Source organism: Vombatus ursinus, unplaced genomic scaffold, assembly GCF_900497805.2.
Source record: "Vombatus ursinus unplaced genomic scaffold, bare-nosed wombat genome assembly UNPS02014909.1, whole genome shotgun sequence".
Lineage (NCBI taxonomy): Eukaryota > Metazoa > Chordata > Mammalia > Diprotodontia > Vombatidae > Vombatus > Vombatus ursinus.
The window spans coordinates 3118345-3133472 of record NW_020954687.1 but is presented as its reverse complement, the minus strand read 5'-3'; the positions used below and the strand labels follow the sequence as shown (position 1 = coordinate 3133472).

Sequence of the window (15128 nt, the reverse complement as noted above, 5' to 3'; positions counted from 1 at the left end):
GAAAAGGATGGTGCTAAGACTCGAAGAGTTTTCAGATCAACTATAAACATTAACTGTAGACAGTCTAAATGTGAACTCTTTGTTCAAAGACCAAAAAAATAATATATTACTAGAAGAATTAAACCACATCAGTATTGATAATTTCAGAATAAATGAAACCAAAAGACAAAAGGAAATTGTACACAAATGGAAGAATCACTCATGGATTCTCCCTAGAGAAGCAAACTAAGGAGCTGATTTCATTATATACCCAAAGATAAGAATAACTTCATTTCATAAGACACTGTGTCATCCTACCATGTAGTAGTCATGATAATTGCAGTTTACGCATCAACATACATTGCATAGGATGAAAAAGTAGAGAAATTCTCTGAAGAACTTCACAAGATGCCCCAGACCAAATCAACACACACTTTGATACATAGGGACATCAAGACAAAGGCTGCCACAGGGGAGGCTAGTGACAAATGTTTGAGAATATGGCTCAGATTTGTGAAATTAAGGAAGCCAAAAGGCTTATAAAATACTCAGAAGCCTCATATCCATAAAGCATGAACACTTCCTTCAATAAAAATAGGTAGACATTCACAGATAATTTTCTATTGTAGTCCATAATCCACATCGTTACAGCTGACTAAAAAGTGCAGAGAATACAAACTGTTTGTTTTCCCCACTGTTTGTTGATTATTTGTAAAAAAAAAAAAAAAAAAAAGCTTTCATACAATACAGCATTAATAGTCTTAGAGTCTCTACTCCAACGAGTAGTGCCTCATGCATACATTAAGATTACACAAGATTCCTTGACAAAAGCAACCACAGAGGTAATTGATTATAAATATCAAGCAAAAGTGAAAACAGAGAAGTGCATGCTTGCCAAAAGTATTTACAAGTGATACTGAGGATATATTATACAAGTATCAAACAGAGAAGAGATTCCCTACAAGTGGTAAGATCTTGTTACTATTTGCAGATGATATTTTTCTGATTTCAGCAAAGCTCAGAACCTTATCAGTTCTCCTGAAACAGACTGATGAATATTCAAGAGATTGGCCCAACAATCTATACAGGAAAAACTAAAATGATGAAAAATATTTATTATCCAGATTATGACAAAACTTGTAAAAAATTAAAGTTGTAGATGACCCAAGGAACAACAGGTACAAGTACACTGTAGCCTATTTCTAGTGATGACCTATGTGAAAGAAGTATTATCAGGGATATTACAAGGAAATCTATGATTGGAAAGGAAGTATGTCAGTCATGAAGCCTCAGTAAAGGTTAACAGATGGAAAGCTCCAATGTTCCACTAGTATCCTCAAAAAAGTAAAAAGGCCTGGGCCTGAAGAGGTAGGCCACTGAAACACGCGGTAGAAATGAAAACTAAAAATGATCTGAATGGGTAAAGATCTGTACCAATGGAGGGAATGCCCACATCAAAAAGATCAGAGATTCATTTTCAATTAAAGTATCTTTTGGTTAAGGATGCAAGGAAATATTTCATATTTTTTACACAAATTTCCACCAAAAAATAGTTACAATTTGAAAAAAAGTTCTTAAGCTTGTAATGGTAAGCAGTTATGTGAAATAACTATTTTTTGATGATAATTTTCTGATAATGACAGCTAAATTAGGTGTTGGTATATATATATATATACACACACATGCTTTTATACTGTAAGCAAGTGTATATGAGATAAGTCAATCAAGTTGTCAATTTAGTTCCTCTTACACATCACTTTATAGAGGGAAATAGTAATGTCTTTTAGGATTTTAGAAACATTTGAGAGTCTGTTTTTACCTGTATTTAATAAGATTGGACCTGTATTTTCTTTACTCTCTTAACCTTTATAGGACTCCAAATATCTTTCATTACTCTATAAATAATGGTAACTATTTTCCTTTATGTTTACTTTTATTTTTCTTATAATAGTTATTATATTATGTATTCATTTTAATTACACATAAATGAATTTTTAAAAATGTATTGCATTTAATTTCCTCCTACTGAAACACATGGTCAAGTTAACAAATCCACACACAAATATTTACTCAGATTAATACAATGTATAACATTTACAAAATTTTTCCCACATAATTTAACTATATTACTAAAATGCTCTGAAATGCAAATTAATAAATTTGGTAGAAAAAACACCTGATGAATGTGAAGAATTCAGATTCTGAACTGGATGGACTTTTATATCTTGTAAACATCCAGAAATTCTCCTATTCTTCATCAAACTCCTGCTCCTACAAAAAAGAAAGGCCACAAGGCAAGGAGCTATTATTACATGTTATATTCTTATAAATCATCACTTTTTCCAAATGAATTTGGACATCTCATTTTATCAAATCTCCATTATGTTAAAAAAAAAAGAAGAAAATTTCAATAGTTAATTCTAGATTATATCTACTAATGAAGGGGAGAAGCAGATAGGCTAAAATATCAAATAACCCCCTAAATCATTTATGTTGGCTCTGTAATCGATGATCTGCTAAATTCTTAGAAAAAGTATTTTAAAGGGAATACTTCCACTTCCATGCTACCTACCTCTTGTAATCTGGCTTCTGACCCCTCCAAGTCTACTAAAATTATTATGAAAAGTCATGAATGAGCTCTTAGATGATCTGGGGCTATTTTCTCTTAAGTTGCCCTACTCTTGGCTGGACTTCTTTGCTCATAGCTTTCGATGAGAGACAATGATGTAAAGGGGAGAGGTCATATGACCCTGAGAAATGGGCCTGGTCCTTGGCCTTTTGAGTTTGTTTTCTTCCATTTTAATTGAAGAGATTAGAATTTCTAATTTTGAGCCTCTACCAGTAGAGGGAGTAACTCTTAAGTGATATCTAGGTCTTATTTTCATGTTTATGAATTGGAAACAAGCTTAAAATCTTACTAGAAGAATCAAATATATTTTATGTACTAGGACTTCTAAATTGGGTATTTTTTGTTTGGTAGAATGCTTTTGAACACTTGAATAATTTAAAAATATCATATTTGTAAAAATAGTAATAATAATTGATTTGGGGCCTTAACCTTATCTATGAAGACATGTGAAAGATTTCAGTCTATGAAGTTTTAGCCTTGTGACAATGTTTATAACTGAACTGCAAACCTGAGGAATGTTGGCAGATAATGGAAACCTGACAGACTCTTAATGATAGCACTGCTACCTGGGGTGAGATACTGTTGTTCTGCAATAAAGTAGTCTGGTTCAGCTGACTGTAAATTTGATACATACTGTTGACAGTTAAATGTAAATTCTACCTTGCAGTTAAGTAAAAAAAAAAAATTTGAAAGAAACTTGACAAGGAGTTTATTTTTAGTGTAAACATAATTTTAATAGGCTAGTATTTGAACAAAAACCACTTTCCTGTTTTAAAGTTGAAATATTATATTATATACCAAAATGAGCCCTTAAGAATTTGATTTTTCCTATTCCTTCTGATAAAAGATAATAGATTGAGATATGGAAAAAACCAGAAAGAAAATGTTTTTAGACCTCTATGTTCTTTATCACTTGATGGAGAAATATTTAGACTTTGCTACTTTACATTTGGGCATGTCAGTTTATCTCTTTGGGCCTCTGTTTCCATATTTGTCAAATACATGGGTTAGGCTCTTTGACTTCTAAAGTTCCTTCCATTTGCAACTTTGACTTTTTGTTTAGCTGGGAAGTAAAGTATAGTCCTATCAACTCACTGAAGGAGAAAGGAACAGAGACATGGATATTCCAAAGCAACAGGCAAAGGAAAACACTCACTCTTTTTCCTTTCTGCCAATATATTGCTTAGAATGAGAGTTAATTTTAACATTGAATGCACTCTAACTGCTCATTAATTCTCAAAAGAATTACAAAATATTAACAAAAAAACTGCTAAAATCACTAATAGTAAGAGAAATGCAAATCAAATCAAGCAGACTGGCAAAAATGACAAAAGATGAGAATAATCAACATTGGAGGGGTTGTGAGACTGGGACACTAATACATTTTGATAGAACTGTGAATCAGATCAACCATTCTGGAAAACAATTTGGAACTATGCTAAGAAAGAATCTTAAATGTCCATTAGCTTTCACTCAGAGATTCTACTGCTAGTCATTTGATCCAAATGTCAAAGATATAAGTCTAATACAATGCAAAATAGTGAAGAACTAGAAACAAAGCAGATGTCTATCAAGCGAGGAATGGATACACAATGATACATGAATGTAATGGAATATTATTGCCTCCTAAGATATAATGACTATCATCCTGCAAGAACAAATAAGCCTTAGTACTCACACCTCATCAGTGCCCTCTGTCCCTCTAACTGGAGGGTGGAGCCATGAGCCCCTAAGGAGGGGGTCCAGGACAGCCATGCCCCCCCGCCTTTTCAGCCTCCTTTTGTATGCTGTCTTCTGTCATTAGACTGTAAACTCCTTAAGGTCAGGGACTGTTTCTTTTTTCTATTTGTATGACCAAAACCGAGCACAGTGCCTGGCACACAGCAGGCACTTAATAAATGCTTGTTGATTGGGTGGCTGAATTGACGAAAAATAAAATAAGCAGAATAAAACAACAGACACAATGACTACAATATGAATGGAAAGAACAGTAACAACAAAACTGAAACTAAAGGGGGTATGAGTAGGACAAAATCTAGCCTCAAAAGACAGAACTGCATCCCCTCTCCTTCACAGGGGTAGTGGATTATGGATATAGAACCCTATATATACTGACAACTTGAGGGCTGTATTGGTTAGCTCTGCTGAGTTGCTTTTTTCCTCTTCTTTCCTTTTTATTCATTCTTATAAGAAATTGCTCTCTGGATGGAGGAAGGTTATCATGGAAAATGAAGACAACATGCAAACAAAAGATCAATAAAAACAAAAAAACAGCTGAGGCTGCAAAGTGCTAAAGACACTAAAAAGAGCTCCAAAGTTATAATTTCAGATGATGCCAAAAAAATTAACTTAAATAAACCTATCTATTTGTATCAAAGTAGAGACTGTTATCCTTTCCTCTGTAGAAGAAGCCCTTAAAGAGTGAATTTTCCAGTGGTCACGAGGGAGCCCCCAAACCTTCTTTCATGATCATTCTTATAATAACAACACTTGTTTAGAAGATAATTAGCTCATGTCATAGGTGCAGTCTGTTGATGCTGGGTAACTTACCGGTAAGGGGTTTGCACCTACTGAATCTCACAATTCAAAAGGCGCTCAGAGATAAGATCTAATCTAACTATCCAGGACATTTGGTCTTCCAGCCTCTGCCTGAAGATCTCTAGCAATAGGAAATCCACTACCTCCAGAGGCAGCTTTGGGTATTTTTTAGACATTTTCTAATTGTCAGGATGCCTTCCCTCATATCAAGATCAAATCTGCATATCTGCAACTCCCACTGAATGTTTCTAGCTCTATCCTCTTGGGCCCAGAGGAATAAATTTAATCTCTCTTCCACATGACAACTCGAATTATACTAGAACTTATTAGATTTTTTCTGTATCACCTCAGGCAGGGAATTGTGTTTTATAAAATGGTCCCCAGTTGATAGAAATAATTTTTCTTTGAAATCTTTTACATTGCTTTTAAATTCTCCTATGGTTTAGTTACCAAGAAACATTTATATCTATTTGGAACCTTTTCCTGTATTTTAGGACATGCTCTATTTATCACCCAGATTTATAGTTTTGAGGATACTCATTATAACTGATAGTATTTAAGACTCTATAACTTAATAATGTAATATCATAGAGATGCCAAATCCTGGAGGAAACTGGACTTAAAATAATAAGCATGGTTAACCTTTTATACTAAAACTAGATTTATGCTAGGCCATATAACTTCATAAAAGCAATGAAATACTATATTTTTGTGTTCTCTTTCAACCTGAATGATAACCAATTTAATATTTAAAATTAAGTACTGTACCGGGCAGCTATGTGGCGCAGTGGACAGAGCACGGGTCCTGGATTCAGGAGGACCAGAGTTCAAATTCTGCCTCAGACATAATAACATTTACTAGCTGTGTGACCCTGAGCAAGTTAATTAGCCCTACTGCCTAACTAAAAAATAAAATAAATAAAAATTAAGTACTGTGATTTGATTAGTTTTATAATATTCCTCATGAAATATGACCAGATGGTATGTAAAAAAAAGTTCCTTTAAAACAAAAGAATGTTCTGTGTACAGGGGGAAAAATACAGTATTTACCTTCTTCTAGAAAATGAAGAAACTGTTGTATTTGCTAAATCAGGTTCCCATTCATCTTCTGGATCATAAAAGATATCTTCATCCTTAATGCTACTATGACTCTAAGAAATAAAAAATAATTTATTCTGGTTAGTTTTTCTCCCTTAGTTTTTCTGCCTGGTCTTTCCCATAGCACATTTCCTGCTTTCTGGTCATCATCTTCACTCTCCTGCCATTGGAACCCTGGATTCTGCCCCGAGACACTAAGCTTTTGCCTTCTGTCATCTGAACCAGGCCTCCACATAACTTCCTGACCATATCTAAGTTATGACACTACTCCACCTCATCTCCCTTTTTGGCTTCCCTTTTTCTGTCATCTTCCCCCATTAGAATGTGAGCTCCTTGAAGACAAGGCCTTAATTGCTTGTATTTGTATTCCCAGTGTTTAGCACGGTGCCTCGTATGTAGTAAATGTTTAATAAATGTTTGTTATATCTAATTCCATCCATCCCTTAACCAAAATCCCAATCCTACAAAATATGCTGTTAGTAGCTTTGACATTTTTACAAGGTATAAAAGGTTATATAATAAGGAAAATCAGACTAAGTATTTTCCTCCCTTTCCAAGTACAAAATAACTAAACTAATTGATATTAAACTTTTTTCCAAACAAAAAATTTTATTAAAATTCCATACGTCATAGAGTTCTTTCATTGCTGCAAGTTTAGATTCAAACTTTTCCAGGCTCCAGAAAGTTGAGATTCCCAGTTGAACATTACGAACCTGGACCTGAACAGAAGGTTCAGTACTATTTCTTTGGCTTGATATATCATGCCTGAAAGAAGAAAATAATAAAACACCTTTAAAAAAACACAATACTTTAGGGAACATTTCCTTAACTAGAATAAGACAATAAAAATTCTGACAAAAATTCTTCTGTAATTAAACATTCATATAACAGCAAAAAAAATACTTAATATGAATTACATAAAGTCTGCAAAACTGCCGATTCAAAAAACATCTCAATAAAGACAACATTCTATTTTAATTATGAGAAGATATGAATTAATCTTTTAGATTCATACTTGATTACTCTAACGGATCTATGATCCTGCCTATTTGGAAGCTTCCTCCAACACTGGAGACTACAACCCATCAATGCACTTCTTGTCTGTGTCCAACCCATAATTTCACCTAAAAGATCCATCCAACCTGATGGGGGACCTCTCTCACTTTCTCCCTGCATCATGACGGAACCAGTGGAATGCTGCCTACCTGCTAACACCTGTCTTCACCCACGGGAGCAGCCTGTCTTATCTTCCTGTTATACTTTTCTTCGTTGACATCCTTGACTCCTATTCTACCTCAGAGCCCCTCGCTGGTTACATGTTGCAGCTTGTTCACACCCACCACAGGACTCCACTTTTTTTAATGAATTAATACACTGTTTATTTCTAGGTCTTCCTATGAATGATTAAAAAATGACATAAAAATAATTGTTCTTTAAAAAATTTTTTATCAATGCCTAATATTTTATTACATTGATTTCTGGATATATCCCTCCTCCTTTCTCCTCTGTCTTAGTAAGCCATTACCTATAATAAAGATTTAAAAAGCAGGTCAGCAAAACTAATACACATGTCAATAATGCCTCATAGTATATGCAATATTCTACATTTGGAGTCCCCACACCAGCCCCTGTAATGAAGAGAGGGAAGAACACTTTTTCAACTCTTCTCTGGGGCTAAGATTGGTTATTATAATTACATAGTAATCAGTTTTGTTTAGAACAATTGTTTTTAACACAAACCTTGGGAACAAAATGCTTGCAAAGATATTTCAGGGATTTCAAGAGCTTAGCACTGATACCTTTTCTTGCCTGACCAACAATACAAAGCTAGTTCACCAATCGAATCTCCAGATCACTGTGGATGGCTTTTCTGCCGTTCCTCATTAAACACAAAAATACTTTGCCAACTATCAATGCATAGTGGCATTTGGGGTTATAGTCTTCACAAAGTTTTGGTGTAGTTCCTATATATTAAAATGCTAGGAATCTCCAGATAATTGTAGAAAACATGACTAAAGTTAAAACTGGAAGAAGGAGGGTTGACGAGGATAGAAGGCATTTTATAGTCAACAAATACATCACTCACCTACAAAAAACATAACACTTTCTTAATTTGTTGCTAATGGTGTTGGCTTCTTGGATCATCATTGAGAGCTTCATGAAATTCCAATTAGGCTGAACTAATGCAAAACATAAATAATAAACTAAGCAAGAATAAGTAAATATGTTTCTCTAAGAACAGCCAAATTTCCAAAAAGTTACTAGAATTTTGAGGTACTTACTAGTAATAACTGACATTTATATAACATTGCACATTAAAGTATTTTACATGCATTATTTCATTTGAGTCTCACAACCCAGTTGGTTACTACAAGTATTATCCCCATTTTAAAGACAAGGAAACCGAAGCTAAGAGCAATTAAGCTATTTGCTCAGTCACACAGCTAGTATGTTTCAGAAGCTGGATTAAAACCCAAATCTTTCCTATTCTGAGTTCAATACTCTATCCATTATGCACACTGCTTCTCTTTTTAACTTTATAGTGTAGATGATAAGATGCATGGTTGAAGAACAGATGTATTTAGATTCCAAACTTTATTTATCTATGAAAAGGTCAGTTTCCCAGTAGAACATGAACAGCTTGTAGGTAAAGAGGCTTTTTTTAAAGAAAAATTCTGTATCCTAGGCATTTGCACACTGCCTTACATATATACTCATTTTTATAAGGTAATATACATAGCTTTACGTTAAATATTACATTCTCCATCACTCACTTGTTAACATTCTATCCTTGTTATTCAGATTTTGTTGTAGAATCTGTACTTCTTTAACAATTTTCTGCTTCTCAGCCTCCAAAGCTTCAAGAATCTTTGCATGCCGAACAGTATGATCTTCTAAGGCCTAAATAACATCCATTTGTATAGATCCATCCAAGAGAGAGAGAAAAAAAAAAACAAAATATACAAGTATAATGATAACATTTATATTTATGACTAAACTTTGCTTTGTAGCATATTAATTTAAGTAATAAAATTGTAACAAATTGCCTATGTTTTTGTTTCATAACAAATGCATTAAAGTTGTTTTTATGGCATAAGTTTAACTTTTTCCATGTAAAAATTTTGATGGAAAGTAAAAAATCTGCTCACAAAAATATGATCAGAAGCATTAGTGATCAAGAAAAAGGTTTCATTTCAGAGATTATTTTAATAACGCCTCTTGGATATGTCCATTTCTCTCCACTCATATTGCTACAACTCTAGTTCAGACTAGGTCCTAATCACCTCTCACCTGGACTATGGATTAGACTCCCAGCTTCAAGTCTATCCCATTTCAATCCATCCTCCTCACAGCCACCAAAGTGATCTTCCTAAAGCAAATACCTAACTATGTCACCTCCCCCACTCCTCTGACACAAATTCTAATGGCTCCTTATTTCCTCTGGAATCAAATATAAACTTTTATATTTGGCATTTAAAGCTCTTTACAACCTGGCCCCTTCCTATTTTTCAAGTTTTAAATAAATGACTTTACTCCCCTCCACACACTTCCTGGTCTATTCACACAGGCCTCTTTGTTGTTCTTCCCACACAACACTCCCTTCTCTGCTTCAGTACTTTTATACAGACTCTGCCCCATGCCTAGAAAGCTCTCCCTTCTAAACTCTACCTCATAGCATCTTCTAAGTTTCCTTTAAGACTTATCTCAAGCACTCTCTCCTCCAGAAGGCCTTTCCAGTCCACCCAGCTGCTACTTTACAGCTCTATTCCATATACCCTGAATATATCTTGTTGATGTATATGGTGTCTCCACATAAGAATACAAGCTCCTTGCCTTGAGGGTAAGAACTGTTTTTACTTTTTCTTTGTATCCCCAATGCTTAGCACAGTGTTTTGTATATAGTAACTCCTTAACAAATGCTTGTTGATTGACAACATGAAAAAATTCTAATCTCACAAAATAAATTTTGAAGACAGACAGATATGACTTCATGCTTCTCTATTAGAAGGTATTTAAGGTTTTCACCAAATGATTAGTATTTTAGAGACTGGTAGCAAAAGAAGGCATTATCTGTGAAAGGTACAGTATTCCTTAGTTATTTAGATTATTTGGAATCTTTGTCATGTAGTTCACCAATGCTTAGTATTAGGAAGCAACCTGGGCTGCTTTCTGCTTTGAAGAGGGGAAGAAAAAAGAGATAGAAAAAGAGATGAATTGCACAGTAGTCAGTCTATCTAGCTAAACCTTACCTACTGACCTACACCTTAAACATTCCAACCAGAAATAAAGATGGAGGTACAGGGAAGGAAGAGACCTACTAAATCTAGATGAGAAATGAGAAAAGGTATAAGAAGCAGGTATGAAATCATGCAGGTGTGGAGCTATCCCTAATGGCTCTGTCTTGGCTCTGAAATCTAAGTAAACAATAGGAAAAAGAAGGCATCTACCAGAACAACTTTGGCCTGACAAGAAGGCACTTTCTGACTTGTATACTTTATTTTTACACCTCCTTGCAAGCCTTTCAAAAACCACCTTCTTTCAAGATCCCAAAAGCAGGAAAAAATGGCTAGTGTTTTCCTTATGATTGATCAGACAAACTAATTATGGACTGGAGATTACCTGTTTTGTAGCCAAAGTCTCCATTTCTAATCGCTTCTTATTAACGTGAACTTTCTGTTCAAGATGCTGTTTTGCATTTTCTAATTCTTGTATTTTGTCATTAGCCTTCTGGTTATTTATTTCCTGCATTTTCTTCCTCTCAGATTCTTCTTTCTTATAAAGAACAACAACACAACCAGAGAACATAATGAATACCATCTTCAAAACAAGGATCCAGGTCTAGCAGAAGGTTCATGTGTTCGGTAGGTAGATGACATGAGTCCAAATCCTAGCTCAGAGACTTTGAGTAAAGCATTTAACCTCAGTAGCCTCAGCTTCCAAGTAGATCAAAGTTTCCAACTAAAATCAAAACCTCAGTCAATGCATAAAAGACTTATGTTTACTAATGGGAAAGTTACCATACCAACACAACTTATAATAAAAATTGGATAAATAACTAGAAATAAGTATCAGTGCTTTTAACTTTTAGGATCTTCCCCTTCAAAAAAAATCTTTGGAATCCCAGATAATTGGAGTGACAGATTTTACCTACCAACATAACTATAGCTACAAATCTTAGATTATACATATTTTCTTTGCATTTTTTCCTTCTGCCCACAGCAATGACTTTCTAGGCTGCCATTCTTCCTTCAGCAGAGGGAATAAATACAGGTGTAAAACCCCTCACCTCACACACCCGTTCTTTGCCCAGGGTCCCCTGTACCCACATTCACACCATCAGCATGAGGTTCTCATAAACACTAAAGGTAATCTAATGCTGCTTTTTACCAGTTCTGTTTCCAGGGCTTTTATTTTACTTTCATAGGCAGCTCTTTGAGAAGACAGCTCTTGCTGAGCCATTTCTTTTGCAATCTGGATTCCTTGCATCATTTCTTCCTTAGCTTTTAACCGTGCCTCTTCTATTTCTGCTTCAAGTCTATAAAGTAGCAAGAAATTTATAGTATTCATTTTCTAACATTTCTGTTTGCCAAGAAATAGTTTCAAATCATGGTCAAATGTTTCCTATTGAAGAATTATTTTTATCTAAAAACTTTAACTATGACAACCTTGTATTTATTATGTAAAAATGTAATTCTATGCCAGGAGGAAATTTGCTCACATTCCTTAATATAAAGATATTTTACCAAAAAAAAAAAACTGATGATGATTATAGCAAAAATTTCACATGAAAATCAATAATATCAAAGTCAACTTTTGGTTATAACTAAAGAAAATAAAAATTCTGAACTGTAACAAAATTTAAATGATGATAGGGCTATTATAACCCTCAAATTCATTATATTTCAAGTTACCCATTATAATTTGGCTTGATAGATGAAACTATGATACAAAACAATTTTAAAGTACTTAGAATGTGCTTTCTTGCCTGTGTGTGAAAAAATAGGTTTTCTTCTTTCTTCTTTAGGTTTTAGTAAAGGCAGAACAAAGAAATTAAAGAATAAGGAGGCCAGTGGACAGAGGCAAAAACAGTGTCAGACTTTCTTAAAGAGCATCATAGATATAAGTCTACTTTAAACCAGAGATGTGACAAAGTGTGTATACATAGTCACTATAGTATCTTATTTATCTATCTAAAATATCCTAATCAAATCTGCTAAGTACTAATTCTTTTTGGCAGCTGCTGCTATTTCTACTACTGTAAGAAAGGATAGGCAAGAAACCAGAAAAATGCACACGGCAGAGGTAAAGCTATTTTTAAGTCTAGGGAAAAATTATGTCCTTACCAACTAGCAGAAAAAAACTGAATACTAGATGGTTGCAGGATGTATCACCATATAGCTACTGTTTACTTCTGTGCATACAGGATTTGACACCTAATACTATCAAAAGTAATACTCACTGTGATCTCTGAGCCATAAGCAATTCATTTTTTGCAAACTCAAAGTCTTTTGGACCATCATTTGTAACAACAGATCCACAAAATGATATTTTTCCTTTCTGTACTTCTACTGGATGATTAAATCTAAAATAATGATCTCCACCTAGAATGACACGGTCACCCTTTAAAAAAAAAAGGCACATATTTACTAAATAAGATTACTTGAATGTTGGGGTAATTAAGAAGAGGGAAAAGATCAACTTAGAAAATGAGGGAGAGGGACAGCTAGGTGGCGCAGTGGATGCAGCACCAGCCCTGGAGTCAGGAGGACCTGAGTTCAAATCCAGCCTCAGACATATAACACTCGCTAGCTGTGTGACTCTGGGCAAGTCACTTAACCCCAACTGCCAACCCCCCCCCCCAAAAAAGGGAGGGTAAATCACATACAACAATTTTACAGTTTATTAAAAATTTAACTGCAGTGTTAACTTTTTTGGACATAATATTGATTTCAAACATTTTTAAAAATACAGAGAAATTAATTTTTATATCATTTAACTTACATGATGCAGAACTGTGGATTCTGAAATATGTTTTCCATTTACATATGTTTTTGCATCTCCCAGTGGAATAATACTGACTGTTCCATCAAAATTTTCAATAATACTATTAAAATAAAAAGCAAAATTATTACAAGTGTAAGACACACAAAAGAGAAAAGAAAATTGACTATTGTAATTAGGCTTCTTCTTGTGGAGTTAAAGTTTATGGTTTAAAACTTTAAACTTTAAAGTCATGTCATAGTCAATGTATATTTGCATGAAGAAATTCTTTAATTAAATATTGTCTTGTTATATTAGAAATATTTTTATCATGATAAGCAAGAAAAAAATTTGAACCAGTTAAGAAAACTATACATAAGAAACAATTCTGTCATTAGCAAATTAGAAAACTATAGGGCTTATGGCAGGACTCATTATTGACATTCCAAAACATTTTCACTAGGACCAAAATCTAGATCATTTTCAACATAAATATAAAAATTCACAAAGTTAACTGTACTTTCTTTTAATTAATGCCTTTGGTATATATATTTTCAAAATAAACTAAGTTGCACAGTGCTGGCCTGTAAGAAGAAAGGGTCATGGTGATGGGACAGGTTGAGATGGGTCAGGCCTAGAGATGCAGCTGAGGGCCCCCCACCCTCACATACAGTGAGGAGATATGTACAAAAAGCAGATGATGATGAAAACGACCCTGATGAAGATCAAAGAGAGGAATAAGCAGGAAGATGAAGATGACCCAAATGTGGTAAAAGATTATAAGGATCTAGAGAAAGTTATCCCATCTTTTTGGAATGATATCATCTTAAAAACATGTCTGGAAATTGCAAGAAACAAGTTTATTTCCTTTTATTTTATTTAAAGGATATATTTTCTTAGATTATCAATGTGACATCCTTTGCAAAACATGCATGACTTTGCATTATTCATATATATAAGATAGTACTCTAGAGGATGCTAAACAGTACTGAAAAAAAGGAAGGACAGTTGAAAACTGTCTCTGATGGATTAGCTCTCCTATCACATACCTTCAAAAGTCATGTAGGGATTCCTAAGAGAATAAAAGATGGAAAATCGGATAGCTGTAGTGAGGGAGTGTGTGTGTGTGTGTGTGTGTATGTGTAAACATTTTAAACTGATTATTTTGTAGGTTTTTAAAATTAAAATGAAAGTCTCAACAGTTAAAATATTTTTTTCCAGATTAGTGATGTTGTAAGTAAAAATCATAACCAATAGGAGGAACCACCAGAAAGAGGAAACAAAACTCAACAGAAGAGAAAAAAAAATAGCAAATAGTATGTATGCTTCAATTTGCTTTCAAATTCCATAGTTCTTTCTTTGGATATGGATACCATTTTCCATCACGAGGCCTTTGGAGTAAAATTTTTTTTAAAGATACTGTTTTTGTGAAATAACTTACCAGTGATCATCAGCAATTAGCACCCCTGATAACTGAATATCATGACCTGAGTTTGGTTTGTACTTCCCGACAGTGGTTTTTCCTTCTTTTATCATATAGAGTAACATCTCTGATAGTTGTGGATCTTCATTGAGATTGACAAGATTTGGTAAACGGTTATCCATTTTGAATGTAATTCCTGCTTTCTAGGTAAATTCATTAAAAAACAAAATGAACTTAATTAAATGCAACAATATTTCTACTTGTTTAAAATGAAAATTCTACCTTTTAAGCTGCAGTCACATGTCCACAACTGCCTATCAGATATCTCAAACTCCACAAGCTCAAGATGGAACTCATCATCTTTCCCCCAAAACCTACCTTTATCCCAAACTTCCTTATTTGTATCAAAGGCACCACCGTATTTCTAATTCTCCAGGTTCAGAATCTTCCTGCTCAACTTGATGCCTGACCAAGAGTCAA

The 15128-nt window shown here is 34.1% G+C and overlaps 1 protein-coding gene across 1 annotated transcript in view; it reads right to left on the bottom strand.

Moving 5' to 3' along the window:
• KIF14 (kinesin family member 14) overlaps positions 1 to 15128 on the bottom strand; it is a 67660-nt gene that overhangs the window by 21747 nt on the left and 30785 nt on the right. The window contains exons 15-24 of the mRNA XM_027843358.1: positions 14667 to 14851; positions 13247 to 13349; positions 12705 to 12865; positions 11633 to 11780; positions 10865 to 11017; positions 9019 to 9145; positions 8331 to 8424; positions 6871 to 7009; positions 6197 to 6297; positions 2156 to 2250 (exon numbers count right to left, since the gene is read on the bottom strand). Of these exons, the coding sequence (XP_027699159.1) occupies positions 2156 to 2250; positions 6197 to 6297; positions 6871 to 7009; positions 8331 to 8424; positions 9019 to 9145; positions 10865 to 11017; positions 11633 to 11780; positions 12705 to 12865; positions 13247 to 13349; positions 14667 to 14851 (1306 nt within the window). The remainder of the gene's footprint in view (positions 1 to 2155; positions 2251 to 6196; positions 6298 to 6870; positions 7010 to 8330; positions 8425 to 9018; positions 9146 to 10864; positions 11018 to 11632; positions 11781 to 12704; positions 12866 to 13246; positions 13350 to 14666; positions 14852 to 15128) is intronic.